The sequence below is a fragment of the Telopea speciosissima genome, chromosome 8 (assembly GCF_018873765.1).
Source record: "Telopea speciosissima isolate NSW1024214 ecotype Mountain lineage chromosome 8, Tspe_v1, whole genome shotgun sequence".
Classification (NCBI taxonomy): domain Eukaryota; kingdom Viridiplantae; phylum Streptophyta; class Magnoliopsida; order Proteales; family Proteaceae; genus Telopea; species Telopea speciosissima.
The window spans coordinates 47,868,528-47,890,998 of record NC_057923.1 but is presented as its reverse complement, the minus strand read 5'-3'; the positions used below and the strand labels follow the sequence as shown (position 1 = coordinate 47,890,998).

At 39.2% G+C, this 22,471-nt stretch overlaps 1 protein-coding gene across 1 annotated transcript in view; it reads right to left on the bottom strand.

Moving 5' to 3' along the window:
• LOC122671656 (transcription factor E2FA-like) overlaps positions 1-22,471 on the bottom strand; it is a 62,497-nt gene that overhangs the window by 24,844 nt on the left and 15,182 nt on the right. Inside the window, exons 2-14 of the mRNA XM_043869010.1 lie at positions 6,391-6,583; positions 6,136-6,192; positions 5,907-5,992; positions 5,734-5,822; positions 5,572-5,626; positions 4,944-4,996; positions 4,806-4,856; positions 4,654-4,702; positions 4,438-4,503; positions 4,277-4,353; positions 3,887-4,118; positions 3,373-3,439; positions 3,123-3,281 (exon numbers count right to left, since the gene is read on the bottom strand). Of these exons, the coding sequence (XP_043724945.1) occupies positions 3,151-3,281; positions 3,373-3,439; positions 3,887-4,118; positions 4,277-4,353; positions 4,438-4,503; positions 4,654-4,702; positions 4,806-4,856; positions 4,944-4,996; positions 5,572-5,626; positions 5,734-5,822; positions 5,907-5,992; positions 6,136-6,192; positions 6,391-6,583 (1,206 nt within the window). The 3' untranslated portion in view covers positions 3,123-3,150. The remainder of the gene's footprint in view (positions 1-3,122; positions 3,282-3,372; positions 3,440-3,886; positions 4,119-4,276; positions 4,354-4,437; positions 4,504-4,653; positions 4,703-4,805; positions 4,857-4,943; positions 4,997-5,571; positions 5,627-5,733; positions 5,823-5,906; positions 5,993-6,135; positions 6,193-6,390; positions 6,584-22,471) is intronic.

Here is a 22,471-nt window from a genome sequence, read left to right as displayed (position 1 = left end):
TACACCATGGGGTATCTCCAAGAGACACACCTACACCATGGGGTACCTTCAAGAGACATTTACATATGAGTACTTGAATTAGAATCTTTTATTCCTATCCACTCATGTCAATGGACACACCCATTCCATGAGGTGTCTTGAAGGGATACATCCACCATTATAAATAGAGGTGAAATGGACAGCCCAAATCATTCAATTATTGTGGTACGATTTTAGTCAGTCAGACATTAACAAATTCTCTGATAGTTTCAAGTGATTACTGTCTCTGCAAATCAGTAATCAGTCCAGCCTGTTTTATCTTGGGAGGCAGATTTGCTGCAACCTAGTGCAGTAATAGGGTGCAAATACTATCTTAAGGACAGAGCGTTCTCGTTCGACTCAGGCTATCTCTCCGTCCTCTCCTTCCTTTCATATTAGTTTTCTAACAGTTACTATTGTGGAAGGGTCCTAGAGTGATGATGGTGATAATTCTGATTGATCATTTCATATGTGTTCAATCAGAAATCAATTTTCTACATATCATACATATGATAATGGTACTATCGAAATGATAAAAAATGTGAAAAGCAATATTACCGGGATTGAGACCATACAGATTCACATGTTTGATGGGATTGTGCAAACTTTAATTGGGGTGAGGCATGTGTCAATCTAAAGAAGAACTTGATTTCATTGGGAACACTAGATTCAAGAAGTTTCAAATGTTCATCTAAAAGTGGAATTTTCAAGATTTCTAGTGGGGTCAGTGTTGTGATGCAGGGACGGATGATTGAGAATCTATACAAACTTATAAAGAGTGTTGAAACAGGTGGAGCTACTATTGAAACTCAAGCAAGAGGTACAAGTTGACGACAGAGACTATAGATGGTCCATATGATGAACAAATGTAAGTTTGGAAAGAAGTGAATGTATTTCACTTCGGATTTGGTGAGTGACAATGATCTCTTAGAGCAGGTTGTAGTGGTAAGAAAGGAGTCACATCACATTGTGCAACAACGGTGAGTTGTACATGGCACTCCAAGTGAGGGTGTGGGCCATGTCGTTTGGGTATGGCAGACAAGCAGAAACAATGAAAGAATTTGCATAATCGATATCAACATCAGTTTACTTTAGGGTGGCTTGCAAAATCCAAGTCAATATGGAGATTGTTGAGATTGGGTGTGCCTTGTATGCTACGAGTCCACATAATTATAATTCAACTTGTATTTATAATTAGGTCGTGTTTTGAGTTCATTATATGTATATGGGGTAAAATTGTAATTGTGTGGGGATTAAAGTCTTTTGGATTCCCTATACATTGTCTTTGTAAGAAAACACTAAACATAAACAAAGATGAAATCACTTAGTGAAGTTTAATATAGAGAGTTTTATTAGATATACAAAAAATCTGACTATTGGATTCCCTATACATTGTCTTTGTAGGAAAACCGACAATGTAGGAAAACCCTAAACATAAACAAAGATGAAATCACTTTGTGAAATTAAGTAGTGTAGAGAGTTTTCTAGATAAACTTAAAATCTTTGAACTTCCTCGTGGTTCCACATTCATCCCATCATGAAAGTCAAGAAAGACAAGTGATTGTATCGTCTTAGATTTTAACTCATTTTCTAAATGAAGGAGAATGATATTTTCACAGCATGATGATATCTCTTGCCATCATCACAAATGGCCAAAAACATGACATTGGCATCCCTTCGAACCAGACATACAACTTGAAAGCATGAAAGGGTGAATTTATTTGAACTATGAACACTCTTAGAGTAGTTGTGCATTTGTGCTTCATGGATTAATTTTGTCAAGCTAACCGTAATATATTGAAAAATGTCATTAATGTTATTAGCAAACTATATTGGAACAAAGGTGGAAATTGATACTAGTCAAACTTTATTTCTTGGATAAATTTTTAGAATTAACCACTTGGCCTGTGTAACAACCTTTTACAATATTTAAGGTAGTGAAATTTTAATGGCATATTTATAATTTTATGTTAGACTGATTTGGATGGAAATAACATGTATAGTCTTAATTGGGTTAATCTTGATGGTAATGGCATTTCAATAATTATTAGCAACAGTTTTAATGTAACTATTCCAGAACAGGTTTTACCAAAAGCCAAATTATTATTTTTCTGTTTTGGGCACAGTTCTGGAACAGGTTTACCAATCACTCATTGACAACAGGAGAACAATCTTCTAACACAGAAACAGGAAAAAACGTTTTTGTCCAAATAACAGAAGAACAGCACAAAACGTTACCAAATGCAGCCTTACTATGCATTTTTGTTTGGTGGATTAATTTTGTGAGGCTGAACGTAATAAATTGAAAATGGATCCTCTTTACATGCCCATTCAGAAGATCATTCTGAGCTCGAAGTTTAACACAGGAGACCAAGATGCATGCACCATTCTTCATTTAAAGGCACCCAAAATATGACTCCTCTGGAGATGCTCAGTAAACTACCCACAAATGCCATTCCGGCCAAATTACTGCTTGCTCAGACACAGTCCCACCATCCAACAGGTCCTACCTTAGAGATCTTCGACATGAGAAGACAAGAAACCCAATTGGAGAACCACAACAATATGATTTAAAATTATGATGCTGAGGTTAAGGTCAGCTTTTGTCATAGCATACCTGATGTAAACGCAATGACATGATTCTGATGCTGTGAAGTGTGAACCTGCAGCCATTGCAGCCACGACATATGTAGACCAGTCATAGACTATAATAGATCATCTGTTTTACTAAAACCAATGAATGCAGTATGTAATCACTATCCACAAGTCTGCCGCGAAGGAATGGGTGCGAGCTGATCATCTTAAACCAAGGTTGATGAACCACTACAATAGAGCTGAGGCAGGAAAATGCACATGCAAATGGAGGCTAGAAACAACAAAAATTTTATTGATAACTGAATCACCAGTATTAATTAATAATACTCAACTGTACATTTAACTATCTACCTTCCACCTACCTTTCCCCTCGGCCTCCTGCGGCAATTTCTCACAGGCATGCAGCTGTCATCCTGTCTACATTGTTCAATTCGACCTCTGGTTGAATCAATAAAATATGAAAGGTGGATGGGTTCTAGAGGCACTGATGCCATACAAGAGAGGTTGATCAAGTCCATCAGCAAAACCCAATCATCTCTAATTGGAGTTACCATTAGATGGCACTTCTGCAACACCAGATGGTGGAGTTTGTGGTCGTGGTGTGCTGACACCAGCCATCACAAAATCATCCGTATTAAGTGTATCCACACCACCCCATTCTACACCAGCTACATAGGAGTTAAGGTGACCAAACAAAAACAATCACTGAGGAAATGATATAGTAATAAGAACAAGGCAACATTGCTGAAGAAAGGATACGCTCTGTCTTCCACATGTCTGTAATGCTAACTCCAACATCTGATAGAAGCCAGTAATCTGCATCACTCTGCAAAAGGAAAGAATACTTGATTTTAAAATGACCAGAGCAAGGGGTTAAAAAGAGGCAGACATTCAACATGAGCAGGAACCACACACACAAAAGACCCCAATTCATGGCAGAAAATAATAAATATTCTACAACAGTAATGAGTTTGTGTTTGTCATACAAACAGCAATTTCGGTAAGTAGATTTATGTAGTACACAGAAATGTAACGCATCTATCTGTTAAAGTTTGGGTGCATCATACAAACAAATTTCTGTTTGTAGGTTAATGTAGTACATGGAAATGTAATACATCTTTATGTTTAAGTTGCTTGCAGAAAACCCTAGATTTTATCAAATCAGAAGATAAAAAAATGTTTTCAGTAAAGTTTCAAAAAATTTAAGAAAAGGGAAAGCATCAACAGATCAGAATAAATTAAAAAACCATCACAGTTTAGATAAATCACGTACATCAACATCTGAGGGTACAATCTTCATGATACCACCTACAAAGTCTTGCGAGGAATTCAGATCTGAGCACATCATATGCACATCTTGTCCCTGCAGCTCTATCTCTTTCCCTCTGCTCTCTGCAGTGACCATTGCTGCTACAGTATTCTCATTGGAACCTGAAATTGATGCAGTCGGGAGGCTTGGAAGTGCCTCAACACCATTCATCTCCTCAAACTTCTCTTCAAATTGACTACATAGAAAGAAATAACAAAGAGGCACTGAGGAAATACCTAAAAAATCATCCATCCTGTCTAAAACCAAATCGGCACATTGTTCAAGGCTCTTTTGTGCACTGCAGATAGAACGTCAATGCTCATAGAAGTTACATTATTGTATTAGCAATAGTACCTGACAAGGTAAACATCAATAGGACCCATGGTACTTCTAAGTACAATTCTGTATCTCCTTTGAGGATAATCAACTGCCTGTTACAAAACAAAATTCAATAATGCATCAAAAATAGGAAATGTAGAACTTCCCATTGTTAGTCATTCCTGTAATCTAACTACCTCATCAGGATCAGGGACTTCCAGAGTTGTTCCATGTGGAGCTTTAATTGCTATCAAGGTCTCATTCTGCCAGAAACAAGGGATAGAATGTGGAAAACATCTATTATTTACAAACAGTAACTTGAATTTTATGTCACAGAAACAGGGAACTTGGAAACTGGAACATTTACTTGACTGAAAGTATGTCCCAGAAAAATGCATCAAAAACAAACCAACCTGGAAGCAGGGTAGGCCTTTGATGTCTTCTTCAGTTACAAAAAGCCACCTAAACAGGTCAGATGAAGTAGAAGTCAGTGACTCTTGAGTTAATTGATATACTGCGTCTGATAACAGAATCTCAGAGCAGGCAAGAGGGCACAATAATCTACTTTTGATTGTTTTCATCCTCACTGAGGTCTCTCAATTTATCTTGCATTTCTCTGCAACAAATTCAGTATAAGCATCAAATAGTGGTTGCAAGATGCAACATCATACAACTGGACTAGCAGTTGAATTAAATATAGAACCTTATTCGATTATCTAATCTATGCTCCTCCGTGGAAAGGTTTTCAACTTCTGCCTGCAGGGGGAAAAAGCACATAATTAATTCTTTTTACTGAATACCATAAAAAAATTCTACAATCTGCAGATGCTAGCTACTTAAGTTGGTAGGCTTGAGAAGTTCTTAAGTTGATGCAGATTCATCACCAAGCTTCATCTCCTAACCACAAACTGCTGACTGACTACCAATCGAAATACATCAAACTATGTGCAGGTACGTACGCATGTGCATGTGTGCATGGTCAGTCAGTCGGTTTATGGTTAGGAGATAAAGCATGCTTTGACGTGTTAGCACGCTATGTTAGACCTTTGGTTTTTTTGCTGGGAGAAGGGCATGTCCATAAGGATAGGACCGTGGCCAATTACGACTAACCTTGTAGATGCAACTACCGATGATTTCCACATTATAGGAGGGAAAAAAACCTTCATACTGTTTGAGCTGGGTTACATATTTGTTGATGAAATTGCATTTCTTAATGTCCTAGAGATGCTGATACTTCCAAAAAAAATTGAAAAAGAAATGGCTCAAAGATATGATAGCCCAAGCCGTTTAAGTGTTTGCATGGCAGTGAACCAAAAATAGCTTGTACATACCTGTAAAATAGCAACATCATCATCAACCTCCCCCGGTCTTGAGACATCAAGCCCCCTATTTAAACAAATATAAACGCTCAGTTAAACACCCACCCATGTGCTTCAATTCCACAACATAAAAAAAAAAAGCCTCTTAGAATGTAAAAAAGAATTTCAAATTACTTCCAACGTATTCTGTTCTTTAGCTTCTTCTCTATAAGCCCGATTCCTTCCAAGACATTTGTTATGTCATATATCCTCCTCTTCTGTACCTGTACAATTGGAAGTCCTTTTATCAATGGAATACACTGACATTCTACCACATTCCATCATGGATTGATTATTGAAATGCTCACTTTCAGAGTGTCAGCAGCTTTGTTTAGATCAAGAATGCCATCTTCTGCATGTTTAATCAAATCGATGAACTTCTTTGTTAGGAGACCTGAAAAAACTCAAAGCACGTCAATAACTTGCTTTGAAATGTGAATGATCCATGAAATGCACAATATTGCAAAAACTGCAGCATTCATCATCATTGGTAGAGATAAAAGGCAAAGACTTAAGGACACCTACAAGTTATATTACCTAGAGAACTGTCATAGCGACAAGTACCAAGTGGAGTGAGAGTATTTCCAGGAGAACCTGAAAATTGTACATAAATCATATCAAATATCCCCTCTTTATTCCTCCTTTATTTTTTTTAGGGTTTCTTTTCCCCTAGGTTGCCACAAGAAAAAATGTCTAATGCAGTGAAACTGGGCTTTCACAGAGATCCATGAGAAGATCTAGTGATGAAAATAAGGCCCGACATATAATATCCAGAAAAAAAAAATTTCTCACCAGCATTTGACATGGGAGTTTGAGGCCCAGCTCTACTTTGCTTTGAGACTTTTGATTTGTTATGGGTCTTGCCCCCTTTTCCTGATACAGGTGTGCGGATGGGGCTGTTGACCACTTCAGTGTATCCGGGACTGGTAGTCCACTCACTAGACTCAGCTTCAAAGTCTTCTGTTTCATTCTTTCGTTTCAAGGGCTGGAAAAAATGTCATATACTCCCAAATTCGAATCAGCAAGCTTTAAGTAATCAAATTAATTGCAGTAGCAATTTGAAGATGACATTCATAATAGTGTCATTCCATGATAAAATAGTTTGCAATGGGATACAATTGTCACTTATTTTAACTTCAATCGTTATGTTAAAGACCCAATCCAATTCCATAGCTGAGCTCAGAGCGCTGAGAGATGGTTTGCGTCTGTGCCAGGAGCTTGGTTTGGCTGGGATGGTGGTAAACTCTGACCCGGCTACCACGGTTAGAATGGTCAACCTCAAAAGTGTAATTTATGGAAGGGATGGTACAGGTTCCACGAAGTTTTGGATCTTGTCTCCATTACTCAAGCTAATGTGGCTTTCGCATTTCGTGAAAGCAACAGAGCAGCAGATTGGCTGGCTAATCACGCTTGTGAAACGGGTTACTCCTTCACATTCCATCAGGGCAGTATGCCGGGTGGGGGTTTCGCAGGAATTATTAGGGAAGACAAGGCAAGGATGCCAGTCTTCAGGATTTAGCGAGCATGATTTTTCTTGTACGGGGAGTGAGGTTTCACTTAGAGAGGCCCTTGTGTGGTTGTAAGCTGGGGGATGAGGTAAGGTGGAATGTCCCCCTCTTGTATTCATTGATTATTTTTGGAGATAAATAAAATGCTAGAGGCTGGCGCGGGTCCCAGGTAATATTCGGGTTAAAAAAAAAAGACCCAATCCAATTGAAGCAGAAAGTATTAAAAGCTTGCAATGCAACTAACAGGAGAAAGAAAAATGTCATTGGCATAACGAAATGAGACGGTTGGGCAATGTATACATATCAGTTAGACAAGTATGTCCTCAAAATCTAAAAACCAAACAAGCGAAGGCTGGCACGTATTACCAACGTTTTCCAGACAAAAGAAGACGGACCAGTATTTGTAATGCTGCAACAAAGTACCCCCCCCCCATACAGCAGAAAATCCTTGGAAGTAGTTCTATAGCAACATAAAACGGAAATTACCAATGACGCTACATTCCAAATACAATAATGTTGATCAGCTGAAGTCGGCTACGTGCAAGATGTCATTCTTAAGATGTTTTTGTCAACTCAGTATGGACAAACAAGGCAGTTGACACTAGTATGATGAGCATGAAAGGCTCCAAAGAAGAAAAGGCTAGATTAAATACCGCTTAAACTAGTAATGTTACTCTAATACACCATTGATCATGAAGAGTTTTGTCTGATGCCATTGTGTGCCTCCCAATGATTTTCTTTTCTTTTCTTTCTTCTTCTTTTTTTTTTTTTTGGGTGGTTTGGGGGGGGGGGGGAGATTTACCTAAAGCTTTGCAATATTGAGGAAGATTACAGACCTTAGAATTTGCAATTAAGGATAATTGCAGAAACGCCCATGAAGTTGTCCACCTAGGCCATGGAAGGTGATTTAGTCATTTACACAATCAATGCACACTGGAAGCACAATTTAGTATTTCCCCCTATTGTCCTTGTGAATCACTTTAACCCACACGTACACCCATATACGTGGCATATCAAATTCAATGGTTCTATGTTGAACCAGCTGCTCCATCTCCACATGTTGGTAGATTCGAATCAGGTTTTCTTTACAGAGTCCAATCTAAGAGAACACAATTAGAAAAAAATGCCTAAATGATGGGTGAGATCCAAATGTTGAAGAAATTGATAAGAAAACCGCACTGGGAAGGAGGTCCACAAGAAAGCTCTGTAACTATTCAAGAACTTAAAGAAAGCAGAATTAGAAAAGGAGAGAGAGAGAGGTGGAAGAATGGTTGTGCGATAGAAGAGAATACTCCCATTGTTACAGCCTGGTTATTTATATTAATGCAAGCTAAAATGTTTCATGGTTCAACTGAAACTCTTAATCATAAACATAATAGGAACCTAACACCTAAACTAATACATTGTTACAATAAGAAAGCAAACTAAACTGCCGTAGACATAAACTAACTCTAATATTCCCATATTCCAAGGGTATAGAGGTCCATGGACACCCAACCGAGACACACACAATCTAACACTCCCCCTCATTGCTTCTATGATCACTTTGTGTTCGTACTCAATGCTTCTATGATCACTATATATGGGTTGAAACAGTCCACGGGCCTGGTTCGATAAATTTAGTATGTGGAGATAATTTATCAAATCCAAGTTGAAGATTATGAACAAAACAAACACAACCAAACACTCGTGGAGGAAATCCACATAGATTTACATTAAAAAAAGACAAGAGAGAATGGAGATTTATTACCAAGAACAACCAAAGGCATGTGATTTATTAAATAACAAGCAATAACGAACGAGCAACTTCACATTGCCTGTTTTCTTTTTAGCAATACCATTCTGTTGAGTATAAGAGAAACTAGTTTGATGTATCATACCACACGCAGAACAAATATCAGATAATTTTCGTTAGGTATACTCTAAGGCATAATGTGAACGAAAAGACTTTAATTGACCATCAAACTGAGTTTTAATTCCAGAATAAAATTGTTTAAAAACAAATTACGAAGTCAAAACAATCCTTTAACAAATATAAACATGTCATGCGAGAGTGATCAACAAATCCCTAGATCTTAAGGCATTAGAGAACAATGGGATATGGAGCGGCTTGTCAGAGGAGGCGTCGGTGAATACAGCTGCCATGTATCTTGATGGTTCAGCCAAGTTTTGGTGGTAGACCAAAAGACGTAAAGAACGCGGAGTGTGAAGTGCAATTAGATCAATTTGGGAGTCGAGTCTGACCTTCCTCAGTCACTCTCGTCATGCCGACCAAGCCATTGTTTGCTGACTGTCGCTATTAGGGCAATTTAGGAGTCGAGTCTAACCTTCCTCAGTCACTCTCATCTCGCCGACCAAGCCATTGTTTGCTGACTGCCGCTTCTGGCTCCCCGGACCACCTCCAATAAGGGAAATGAATCCAGTTGCTTATTCAAGGAACCCTCGTTTCCCAGCCAACATTCCCTGGGGTAGGCCCTAGTACACCTACTTGACTCCAATGTTTATGAAGTGGGACCTGTTTGATTCTGTGCCTACCATTTATGGAAAAATTGACCATCTATGCCAACAGCCCAACTCCGGCTAATAGTCTAATACCAATACATCTCCTTCGAGCTATTCTCTAGTCGCGATTGGGAATGATGTCCTATGATGCTTTTCAAGCTCACAAGCTTCACACTTAAGGCATGTAATTTTCTTCAACTGGGAACCATCTGTTGAAGCTTGGAAAGGGAAAGGTGTCCCAACCGATAGCGCCAATGAAGTGGAGAGGTAACCAAAGCAGCCATAGTAGTGGAGTCATCAAAATAGTAGAGCCCATCCTTCTCACGCCCTCCACCAGTCATCTTCCTTGTCTAGAGATCTTGAAAATACAACAGGTATGATAAAAAGTGACTAAACGATTTAAGGATTTTGTCAATTGATTAACACCATAAGATTTAAAGGTAAGTCAAGAATATGAAGAACAAAGGTTAATGGAGGAAAAGAAGGTAAAGAGACAGATCCAGAAGCAGTCACATGAGTAGAGGAGCCATCAGCAAATATGACCCTAGAAGGATGTGCAATCTTCTAAGATGAAGAGAGACTGTGAAATTAACTGGTCATATGGATAGAGGCCCTTGAATCAATTATCTAGGAAGTAGATGAAGTAGTAGAAAGCAAGGCGGGTGTACCTGTTGTGTAAGCTAGAGTAGCAATAGATGAGGAGCACCAGTGGAAAGCTGAAGGTTCTGGAGAATTTGACGGTAATCATCGCGTGGTCCAGAACCAGATGTTGGAGCTGCAAATGAGGATGCAATATTGGTGTCGCCAAAAGACACCTCAAAAATACCATTAGGTGCAGGAGCGCAGCTGTATTGGCGATTTGAAGAGCCCTATCTAGTTTGCCATGTTTTGCCAAACATGTATTAATAGTATGATATAACTTGCCACAAAAGAAGCATTATCTTTGTTGTCCACCTGTACAGCGACCAACACAAAAGGAGCACTGTGTTTGCTTAGATCCTTGACCACGGTCAGAAACAAATATAAAATTGTCTTTAGGAGAGTCATTCTGGCAAGAAAGTATAACCATGGTTTGAAAACTCGTCTCGAACAGCCGTCTCGACTAGGTCGAATTTTTCGAAATCTCAATGAGAATTTTTTTTTTTTTTTAGAACACTATGTTTTGGCTGGCAAATGGCCATAGTTGGCTCCGAAACTTTAAGGGAAGCTTATTGAAGAAAAAAACACCCAATTTGGTGTTTTGGATTTGCACCCTTGATTGGCTGTAAAGGTCGAACCCCTACTAATGTAATATTGCCTATTCTATACATTGCTTGAAAGTAAAACAAGTAAATTATGCAATAATGGATGAAGACACATCTTGAAAAGAAATAGTTAGACTAAAAGTTTCTACTACAAACTACATTACTTACTACAGTGAACAATAAGTCAATAATACATAACATAAGTCCCAACTCCCAACTCCCAATAATAAGTCAATAATACCAACTACCAAGTACATTGAACAATAATACACAAGTCTCCCAAGTCCCAACTCCTAACAAGTAACTGCCTACTAATATGAACTACGACGTGATGGATAGAGTCCACTTATGGTCCAATGGAGACGACATGCATTGTCCTCTGTCTGCATGGCATATGAATGCCACGTCATAATGTTCGAGAAGAAACGACAGTAGTCCTTCACAGCTGCACTATAAATGGTCTCATCTACATACTGCATATAACCTATCCTAGGGTACAAGTCACCGTAGTGTGAAGAACCAGTCATTAAGCCACTCTCATAAGATTCATACGGATGCATGTACAGCTGGTGGGTTGGGTAGGCAATGAAATTTTCAACAAAGGTTGATCCAATATGTCCCTGTAACTGTGAGTAAGCATCATAATCATAACTCATAATGGATGAAGAAGATCCATGCTCACCAACGCCAATGGAAAAGCCCATATGAACTGTACTCTCAAATGGGGCGCTCTCCAATAAAACATGGGACACACCAATGCCCACTTCCTCTGCTTTTCCCTATACTCATCCCGCCAATAGTGTTAAACAAGCTATCAATGTCCATACAATCAGCCTGCCTATTTACTCCAAACCGGCGACAATTTCCTCTCGTGTAGGCTGTGGATGGATGTGTTTTGTGGTCCGTATCTTGTGTAGCATGATCAAACTGGGTCTCCCCAGTAAATCGAACGGACTCCGACTGCGCCTCCTACATCTCCTCTCCTTGATCATACTACTCTCGCATTCCTTCAGATCTATCACCCTCACCACCATCATCGTCGTCATCACCGTCACCGTCACCGTCACCATCACCGTTGTCATCTCCATCACCTCCATTAGTAAACGGTATGCGAGGTTGAGTCGGCTGACTACCTGAGGAAGTAGATCAATCAGGGTCCTCATCATCTACACCAGGTGTAAGTTCGAATGGTCGGGGTGTCTGTGAGTGTATCAGACCCTTTATAGCCATGTACTCAGTCACATTAACACCATCTCACTGGCTATATGTGGGTCAGGTCTACCCCCAGGCTAATCCATCACCGGCTCATCTCTATCCCTAACCCAATCCACAATGGGATCCTCATCATCTGACTCGATCTGGAAAACATCGACGAGTTCGATCTAGGAAGTGTCATTCTCCATACCCAGGCGTATGTGTTGCATCCTCAACCTCATGTTATAATGCACATATACCAAGTCAGCTAGGCGTTGGGAACCTAATCAATTGCGCCTCTTTGAGTGGATGAGCCAAAACGTACTTCAGTTTTGCTCACAGCCGGAGGCGGAACATGTTTAGGATAGGACCTTGATTGCTACCCTCCTCAAATTTTCTACCGAACTCCCATACAACAACCACCATTCACCTGCATTACAACAACACATGTTATTTGCATTCCACAAGTTTAAATACATATGTCAGTAAGAGAATATATTACTTAATTGCTTATTTGCTTACCAACATCACCACTATTTCGGCCAACCTCTGCGACTGGGGATCCAAAACTCCTTGTCACATCCCTGAAACTTTTCATCTATACCCATTTGAAAAATTGTATACGTTAGGAACCCATTATGAGTAATTATTTATTATATTCATAAAGAAGTACACAACTCACCTCATTGTTGCAAATAGCCTACTGGGTTTTATTTGGTTCCAACTTCGCAACTACTGCCATCATTGAATCCCTACTTCTATAAGGTCCGTATGCATCCCAAATCTATGGTTATATTGACATATAGAATAATATGTCTAGTAGATTCTAGTATCCTGAGGAATCTACTGGTATCAGAGCCTAACTCTATTTTAGGCTACCCTTAGTTTTAAGTTCTTCTCTCTTTCTCTATTTTACTTTCCGGCAGTCCTCTGGGAGTTGCGTTGCGAGTATTAGTTGGCTTTTAGGGCCGTTGGGCAAGAGGTAAGACCCAGATTGCGGTTAATTAGCAACTAAGATCTCCTCCACCCTTTGGTGGATGGAAGTATACCTTAGTTAGGGGGATATGTTCCGATAAACTATGAGTAGACTTAGTAGAACCATGTCTACGAGACTAGTCGGCGACTTCAGTTCGCCAAGTCAAGTAATTAGTAATGAAGTTCTAACAAGTGACCTTGATCAGTCCCTTCAAAACTGGACCTTACCCAAGGTCCCAACCAAAGAAGTTTACAAACAAGAATGGTATAGTTTCACTGAAACTATCAAGACTGTAGAACAAACTATCAATTACTCTCCAGATATGGAAGAGATCCAACTCTTAGACCCTTCAAATCTTAACAAGTTAAAAAAGGATTTTAATTATCTCCATATAGGACTTATACAAGTAGCCATCAAACCCCTACACAGGGAAGGACTCAACGTAGCCCTCCTGCTTGCACTCAGGGATCAAAGGTTCCTGCAATTTGATGATTCCCTTCTAGGGATGATAGAAACAAGTCTTCACAAAGGCCCAGTTTATTTCAATTGTTACCCAGACATAAATTTATCCTTGAATGATGCAAATCTTCTGGATACCTTAAAAGTTAACATCCTTACAAGTGGTTACAAGATGAAACAAGGTTCTATACCAATTGCCATAATCCATAGAATCCAGTATAAGGCCATGAGAACTTTAAGACCCAAGGCTCTAAGAAGAACTATCAAAGGACAAACCACGTTCATAGAAACGGACTTCGTCCATTCAAGAACCATTCACCCTAAAACGGTGAGCTGGAAAGACATTAAGTTTCCGACAAAATGGTGTCTCCAGGCACCTTGCCTAGAGTCACTGGTTGAGCCAAACAGTGACGTTGAATCTATAAACCCAAATCAAGACGGAATGGTTACTATAACATTCCAGAGGAAAGATAAACAAATAAAACCAAATCCTGAAGAGTTTGAAAGACTCAGTCAAGTCCCAAGTAGAGCTTCAACCTCTAGCTCTCTAACAAGTCTTCACTTAGAAAACCAAAGGTTACATGAACAAATAAGGTCCTTACATATTCTAGGATTGCATACTCCAATTAACAGTAATGTCACCCAAGGAATTTACGAAGAATACTCTAACAAGTCTTCTCCAAATGAACCAGCCTCACTAACTCAAACTCGATACGCAACACGAAGCAAGAGTTCATGTCATAACAAAGAGAAGACTATGAGATAGACAAACCCAAACTCGCAGTAGATTTCAGTTACTCAAACGCTGAAAAAGAGAATGGTTTTTAGCTACTTCTCAAAAGAGAAACAACAAGAAATCAAGAACCTCGAGTACGACAAAATGAAAACCATCAAAGTAGATGTTATGTTTTTCACATATTTAGACATCTATACAAGTAATAACAATATTCCTTATCCCTTCTCAAACATCAATGCCGTAAGAAGGTGTACCACACCGAAATTGGCGATGACAAGACCATAAACGATACACCCTCCTGGTTCAAATGTTAAATTAAAAATTAACAACACGGAAATTTTGGCAACACCTTTTAGATCTATCAAGGTGTTTCGATGGATCCAAGAAAATTATTGAACAAACAAATTACACAAACCAAGATTTACAAACCATAGGAAGTCAACTAATTAGAATAGAGAACTTAGTTCAAAAAGACACTCCTATCAACCAACGCTCTAAATCAAGCTAGTACTTCCTCAACAACAACCCTGTTCAAACCTTTCACAATTTCTAACAAGAGTTTAAAAAATCTAAATACTCAAGAAAATAGAGATCTAGTAAGCCAAATTTCCACAAGATTACAAAGCTTGATTGTCTCGATACACCTCAAAAAGAAACACAAGGAAGCTCTGCTCCAATGCGGCGAACATCCAACAAATGGCTTCCTCTCAATCATCCAAACATGAGGAGGAGCAAGAACAAGTAAATGCTATTACTAGCCCATACATGAACAATAACTATTATCCAAGACCAACATACCGATCTTCAAATTAAACAAAGAAGGGAATTTTCCCAGCAAATTACAAGTGGTACCATCTATGAATGGAACATAGATGGTATGTCGATTACAATCGCTAACAAACTCCAAGAAATGACCACGGTGAGCAATGCTCATCGGATCAAGAACATACCGATCAAGCCATACAGAAAATAATTATTTCGGTTTACAGTCAACTTAAAGGTCAGGGATAATGTTCTCACCCAACCGAAAAAGAATCCATACTAAGTGCCATTCAAACTAATGAACAAGGTCTACCAATTATAATAGGAGACCAACCATAAGATGCAAAGAAACACTTTAATTTTTAGTATAACCAAGTATTTTTTAGAGATCCCACAAGACTCAAGGATAGGTCTTCCAACAATTATCAAACCTCAAATGTAAAAAATTACACGATTTCAGTGGTATAAAGACACATTCACGACCAAGGTTCTAACTAAGGAAGATGCAAATCTCCCCGTTGGAAAGAAAAATTCCTTCATCAAGGTTACCCAGTTTTATTTTCCGAAAAACACAAACAAAAATTAAGAGAAGAAAACAACGGAGAAATACCCTATCAAACCCTCACCTATGTGACCTCATAAGTCTTGACACACGAGGAAGGGTTAGCCCTACGTATGATATCAAATTTAGAAAACAAATTAGAAAAGAATCAAAATCCTACAAACAAGAATTAGGGGGATTCTGAGAATGTTTGGTTTCGATTCAAAATCATTTCTCAAAAGAAACATAAAAGTCATAGCATAACAGAAAAATAGATACTCAAGTAAGTACAAAACCGTAAAAGAACCGGATAAAAATTTAGACAATAGATCTAGCCCAAAGAAACAGAGACCTTACAAGAGAACTTTCCAAAAATCAAGACCGACCCAAAACACCAAGACGGGTTGTTACAACTCGTGGTAAACCAGGCCACATAGCCAAATATTGTAGACTAGCAAAAAGATTAACTCACTCATAATGCCCGATGATACCAAAATCCAACTCTTAGCCGATTGGGTCAAAACAGCTTCAGAGAGTGAACGAAACCCAAGAAAATGAGTTTAACCAAATTGAGTCAAACAAATGATAATGATGAACGCTTCTCCTCGTAATTGTAGCCAAGGAGTTTTCTCAGAAAAATTGGATGATTCAGAATCATCAAAATCTATAAACATGATACAATCAAATTCAGGACTTAAAACCTTTAACAAACCAGAAGAATTTCTAAACTTTGTTGATCAAATCAAAGATAAACATACCAAGACTTTATACCTTCAACATGCCCAAGAACTCGTACAACAAGTCTCATCAACAAAACCCCAAACTAAGGCAACCCCTTATAATATAAAAAATATTTATAAGAAGTTTGACAAAACTCCTACTCCTCACAAAATCCGGATCAAGTTAAAATTGCCACTGAAGCTACTACAAATGATTTAAAGACTGAAATCAAAAATATAAAAGGCATATAGCAAGTTTAAAGAAGTTTCAAGAAAAGATCGAATTAAGGGTAGAAGAAGTAGGAGACAACAAAGATACAAACTTTACCAAACAATAATGAAGATTTTGTTGATATTATTAACAAAGTCAAATGCCAACAGTGGTATGTCAATATTACTATTGTCATATCCTCGACCCATAAGATCAACCATAGCCCTGGTCGACTCAGAGCCCAAATGAATTGCATACAAGAAGGGTTAGTCCCAACCCAAGATTTTGAAAAGATAACTCAAAAATTAACAGAGCAAATGGTTCAAGACTAAACGTAAATTATAAATTATCGACGCTCACATCTCGCAACCAAGGAGTTTGTCTAAAACAAGTATTCATATTAGTAAAAGACCTTAACACCGGGTTATTCTAAGACAACCTTTCCTAGAACTCATAAAACCCTTCACTGCTTTCGGATCAAGGAATTACAACAACTATCCTAGGTAAACAAGTCCATTTCCGCTTTTTGAACAAGCCAAAACAAAAGAAATAGACTCGCTCAAAACAAGAGCCATTTCGTAACAATCAACTATAAGTCAAATTCAAAGTAAACAAAAACATCTCGCAATATCTAAAACAAGAAGTTAACCATAGGACAATTGAATAAACTCCAAGAAAGAATACTCAAAAACAAATTTCTAACACCAAGGCCCAAATTGAAAAAGAACTCTGTTCGAGTTTCCGATGCCTTCTCAGCAGACGTAGGCATATTGTCCATCTTCCCTATGAACCAAGTTTTTCGGATAAGGACATCCCTACAAAAGCCAGACCTATTCAAATGACCCAAGAACTACAAGAAATATGTAAAAAGGAAATTCAAGACCTTCTTGATAAAAATTTAATCAAGAAAGCAAGTCACCTCGAGTCGTGTCGCTTTCTACGTTAATAAGAACGCCGAAATAGAAAGAGGGACGCCGACTTGTCATAAACTACAAGCCTTTAAATGAAGCTTTACAATGGATCAGATATCCTATACCAAATAAAAAAGAGTTACTCCAGAGGCTTTATCAAGCTACAATTTTTTCAAAGTTTGACCTCAAGTCTGGATACTGGCAAATCCAAATTCATAAAGAAGACCGCTATAAAACAGCCTTCACCACACCATTTGGTCATTACGAATGGAACGTAATGCCTTTTGGTTTAGAAAATGCCCCTAGTGAATTTCAAAATATTATGAACGACATCCTAAACCCATTTGGCCAGTTCATAATAGTCTATATTGATGATGTTCTAGTATTCTCCAAGTCTATTGAACAACATTTCAAGCATCTTAGGAGCTTCTTCCACACCATGAAAACTAGTGGATTAGTTCTTTCCCAGAAAAAGATGGAGTTATTCCAAACCAAGGTTAGATTTTTAGGTCATTACATTTACCAGAACCAAGTCATCCCAATAGAAAGATCTATAGCTTTTGCTAATAAATTCCCTGACCAAATCCTAGACAAAAAACAATTATAGAGTTTCCTAGGAAGCCTAAATTATGTCAGAGATTTCATTCCTCAAATTAGCCAATTATGTAAAGATCTTTACTCTAGGCTCAAGAAAAAACCAAGTCCATGGACTTCAAACCATACCAAAGCAGTTTAAGATATTAAAAAATTAGTCAAGGAAATCCCATGTTTAAAACTTGCAGATCCTACACTCTTCAAAATTGTAGAAACTGATGCCTCTGAACTTGGATACGGAGGCATTCTTAAACAAGTCCAAGATGATAAAGAACAATTAGTCCATTTTTCAGGAGTTTGGAACCCACCAAAGAAAATTATAGTACCATTAAAAAGAAATCCTTTCGGAGTTCTTTGCATCCAAAAATTTCAAAGCGATCTTCTAAACAAAAATTTTTAGTAAGAGTTGATTATGTCAAGCAAGAAAAACAAGTTTTAAAAATGATGTTCAAAATATTGCTTCAAAACAGATTTTGCGAGATGGCAAACCCTTTTATCGAGTTTTGATTTTGACATAACTTACATAAAAGGAGAAATGAATTCAATTCATGATTTCTGACCCGTGAATTCTTGCAGGTCCTAAAACAATTTCATTATCATGGCTCCAAAGGAGCCCCCAAACCAAGCATAAAATCAAAAGGTTCCTATGCTAAACCAACTTCTTCAAGTCAACTAATCAAAGTGTCCCCTCCAAAACAATAGTTGAAAGTATTCCCTTCACCCAAGTCGTGGCTAGTCACCCACTCAAATAGTTCCTAACACAAGGTCATCCCAATGACTTTCTAGGCCAAGTTCCTCCACAACAGTGTCCAAACCAGCTTTCTTCCCAAAACTTACCTAAGAGTCAGATGTCCTCAAACAAGCTTATCAAGACATTTTTGCCCTCGATGACCATTCCAAAGGTCGCAACACTCCTGTGGAAATAGCACGAAGGGCTTTTTTCCAAGGTTGGGATTTCTATTCCCCAAATAGTTCAAAAGGTCAAGAGTTCTATGAGTTCATCCTCGTTGATACCGATTCCATCCGTATCAAACAAAATTTCGACAAAAATGAACCAAACTTGGTTACCCATACTTCAAGAACCATTTTACAAATTATCGCCCAAGGATTGGGGTACACATCCCCTCTCTACAAAAAGGTTCTCTCAAAACTACCCAGGAATATCACTATTTTGACTATATGGATGCTTGGCACCATGCTTTCCTGTTCCAAAATAGTAAGAACCAACATTCCTGGTTTTTTTATTTCGACTTCAAGTTCTCAAGCCCAATTCCAAATTGGTTCCCTCGTTGGTGGGCCGCCTATGGGCCAATTAATGACATCCTGTCGGATCAATGTTCGATGCTCTAAGCATTTTTGCCAAAGACACCGAACAAATCCCGAATGACCGAGATCTCCTAAGATTCTTCATCCATCATCAGGCGTGGATCATATATCGGGAATATGCAATCGACAACTGAGGGCCTCAATTACTCTATCCCTTTTCTAGTAAGAAACTTCGAGTCAAGTGGTGGGACAAGTGCGATCTAAGAAGGCGCACCCCGAGGCCCTTATCCAATCCCTCACAAAAGCTAAACCTCAGCCGCCCTCATCAAGGATCGGACAAGTCCAAGAATAATGACGCCTCAACTAAAAGCCAAACAAGCAGAGATCGAGGCCCACTGGCTGCCCCGATCATCAAGAAGAAAAAGAAGAAACCACTCAAGTGTTGGGTCCATCACCCACCTTCACGAAGGCCAATATGCTCAAGACCCGGATGATGGGCGGACCTTACCACCAACAACTCTCTTCAACAAGGTCCACAGGAAGGTCCACGAGCCAAACTTCTAGAAAAGTGAGCCGTTAAGCCCATAGGGTTAGTCTCCAAACCCCGATTTTGAGAATCGTCCCATGACGACATCATAAAAATGGCTCAAGAATCGACACGTGGTTGTATCAAAAGTCGTGTCCGCTTATTATCTCTGGTCCTAGATAGTCAAGCCACCACTGGGCCCATGCAAATACAGTGAACCATCTAAACCAAACCAATGAGGAAAACAGTGTCTCAACACGTGGAATGCCTCGGTGCGGCTTTTGAAGTATCTTCTCAAAGATTCCAAGTTCTACCAACAATGTGGTGAATAGTAAAAATGACTTTTTACTGTAGCACTTCGGACCAAGACTACTTTCGGCGCCCCTGCCTCCAAAGTCAAGACTCTGGGCCCACGACCACATGCTTCTACACCCTGCCAAAGATTCCTTCAAGATAAGGTTTGCTTTCGGTGGAAAAGTAAAGCGTCCAAAACCTCCAAAGCTCTATAAAACCCTTTGTCTTCTCGAAGAAGAGGGGAGCAGAAAATCTCGGAAGAGGAAATTAGAAGCACGCAGCACCGCTGTAGCTCAGCTCTTCAAGTTCTTACACCCAGTTACTTCAGGTTTTTAATTTTATTTTCTTCAAGTGTAATTCATCAAGTGTTCTCCAAGCTGTAACTAAGTTTCATCAAGTGTTCTCCAAGCTGTAACTAAGTTTCATCAAGTGTTCGTCAAGTCTGTAACTGCAAGTTTAAGCCTTTATCTCAGGCTTCAAGTTTCCTTCAAGTAAACCCGTAAGTGAATAGTTTTCTTCAAGCTTTCTTCAAGAGTCCTGTATATCAAGAGTGTAATTCAAATTCTCCTAGTAATATAAAATTCAAGATTTTAATTCTCTTTTATCTTCAAATATTGGTCGGCTCAGCCGCCTTGCACGCAGAAGGCTACCTGCAAAACGGTAGACCACCGAGGTTACCCCTCCGAGTGCCGCGACCGGTCTAGTATGGACTGCAGCACCTGCTAAGCACACACAAGTTATTATTTCCGCTGACCTTTTCAAGTTTTCACTTGCATATTTTACTTTCATTACTTGATATAGAATAATAGATATTGTCAATATATTAAATATTCTATGAAGGTACAAATAACAAAATCTATTGTGAATTAGACAAATAAATTAAATACTCACCAGCCTTATATAGTGGATGCATAAGTTGAAGCTCCCAGCGGTCTTCCCATTGCCATGTGGCAGTGTATTGTAGACTCTGTCTTTCATCATGTCTACAACAGTATACAATTGTGGCATGGTGAGCCTAAAAGCACACTGCACCATCCTCAAAACCAAGACAACTAGGCCTAACACTTTTACCACCTTACCCAACTAGGTCCAAAACTCCTCAGATGCAATGGTTGCTTATGCTGCCCTACCAGGGGAACTCGACTCTCTCCACCCAAACCATTCTTCAGATGCAAACATAGCTCTGAGTCCAGTCTTCTTCGTCTCAAAACTCTTTAATGCAATGTAGTTTGTCATGAATCTAGTGATTCTGGGACTGACCAAGTCCCCCACCACACTTCTCCCTAAGCAGATTCAATGCAAACCCATGGCTGTAAACGAAGGTGCTCACCTATCTAACTCTCTCAATACCACTCTACACCAATTTTAGCTTTCCTATATCCTTTAGCATCAAGTCAATGCAATGGGCTACACAAAGGGTCCAGAAGAGCTGGTACTTTTTGTTATTCATCAACTTCTTAGCCTTCTTAAAATTACTTTCGTTGACCGTCACAATCTACACAACATTCTCCACTCCCACATCCCCAACAATCTCCTTTAACAACTTATAGATATATTTTGCATCTTTTTTTTCCTTAGATGCATCCATAAATTTAAGGAATACTGTCCTCCCATCACAGTAAACCATAAAGCTGATGATGGACTTTCTTGTGGGCTCAGTCCAACCATTACAAATAATTGTGACCTTGTAGCTCTCCCACATCACCCTCAGCTCATCTATATATTTTTGTAGCCCTTTTTCTCTTTAGGTAAATACACATTCATCACCATATATGCGTTGGGCCCCTTGATCCATGGGCCAGCCTCAGCAACCACATCTAGCATCGGCTGGTAATAGGGCCCCGTAGTGACGTTTGTTGGGATGCTATGGAATAACAACCACTTAGACAAAGCTTCCCCCAATCATTCCTATCACATTACCCATGCCCCCTTAATTATGGGCTGCTTGTCACCATTTTTTCTAAATCTGTCGGGGTCCTACTGTAATACGAGGTTCACTCATGGTGGGACCACTGGAACTGGAGGTGGAGCAACCCCAATACTCTGAGATCTCCCGAAGGGAAATATAGGCTGCCTACTAGACGAACCAGCTCCTCCACTACCACTACCATCTGTCGTAGATGGATCAACTCCTCCTCTGTATCTACCATGCTCATCACGTAAGGTGGACATGCTCCTCGCCTGTGCCTGCCTAAAATCTCTAGCCTTTGCCTTTGTCTCCACATCATCAGGCATATATGCAGGGTCATTACTATCATCATCACTCTTATAATCCCCCTGTACTATGTTTGGGTGGGGTCGCACAAATTGCCTCCTGAAATGCTGGCTTCGCCTTCTCCCTTTCTGCCTTCCTCCTCTTCCCTCCCCTCATGCTCTCTCCTATAGCTCTAGCAACCTCCACAGGTACTTGGGTGCATGCCATCACATTTG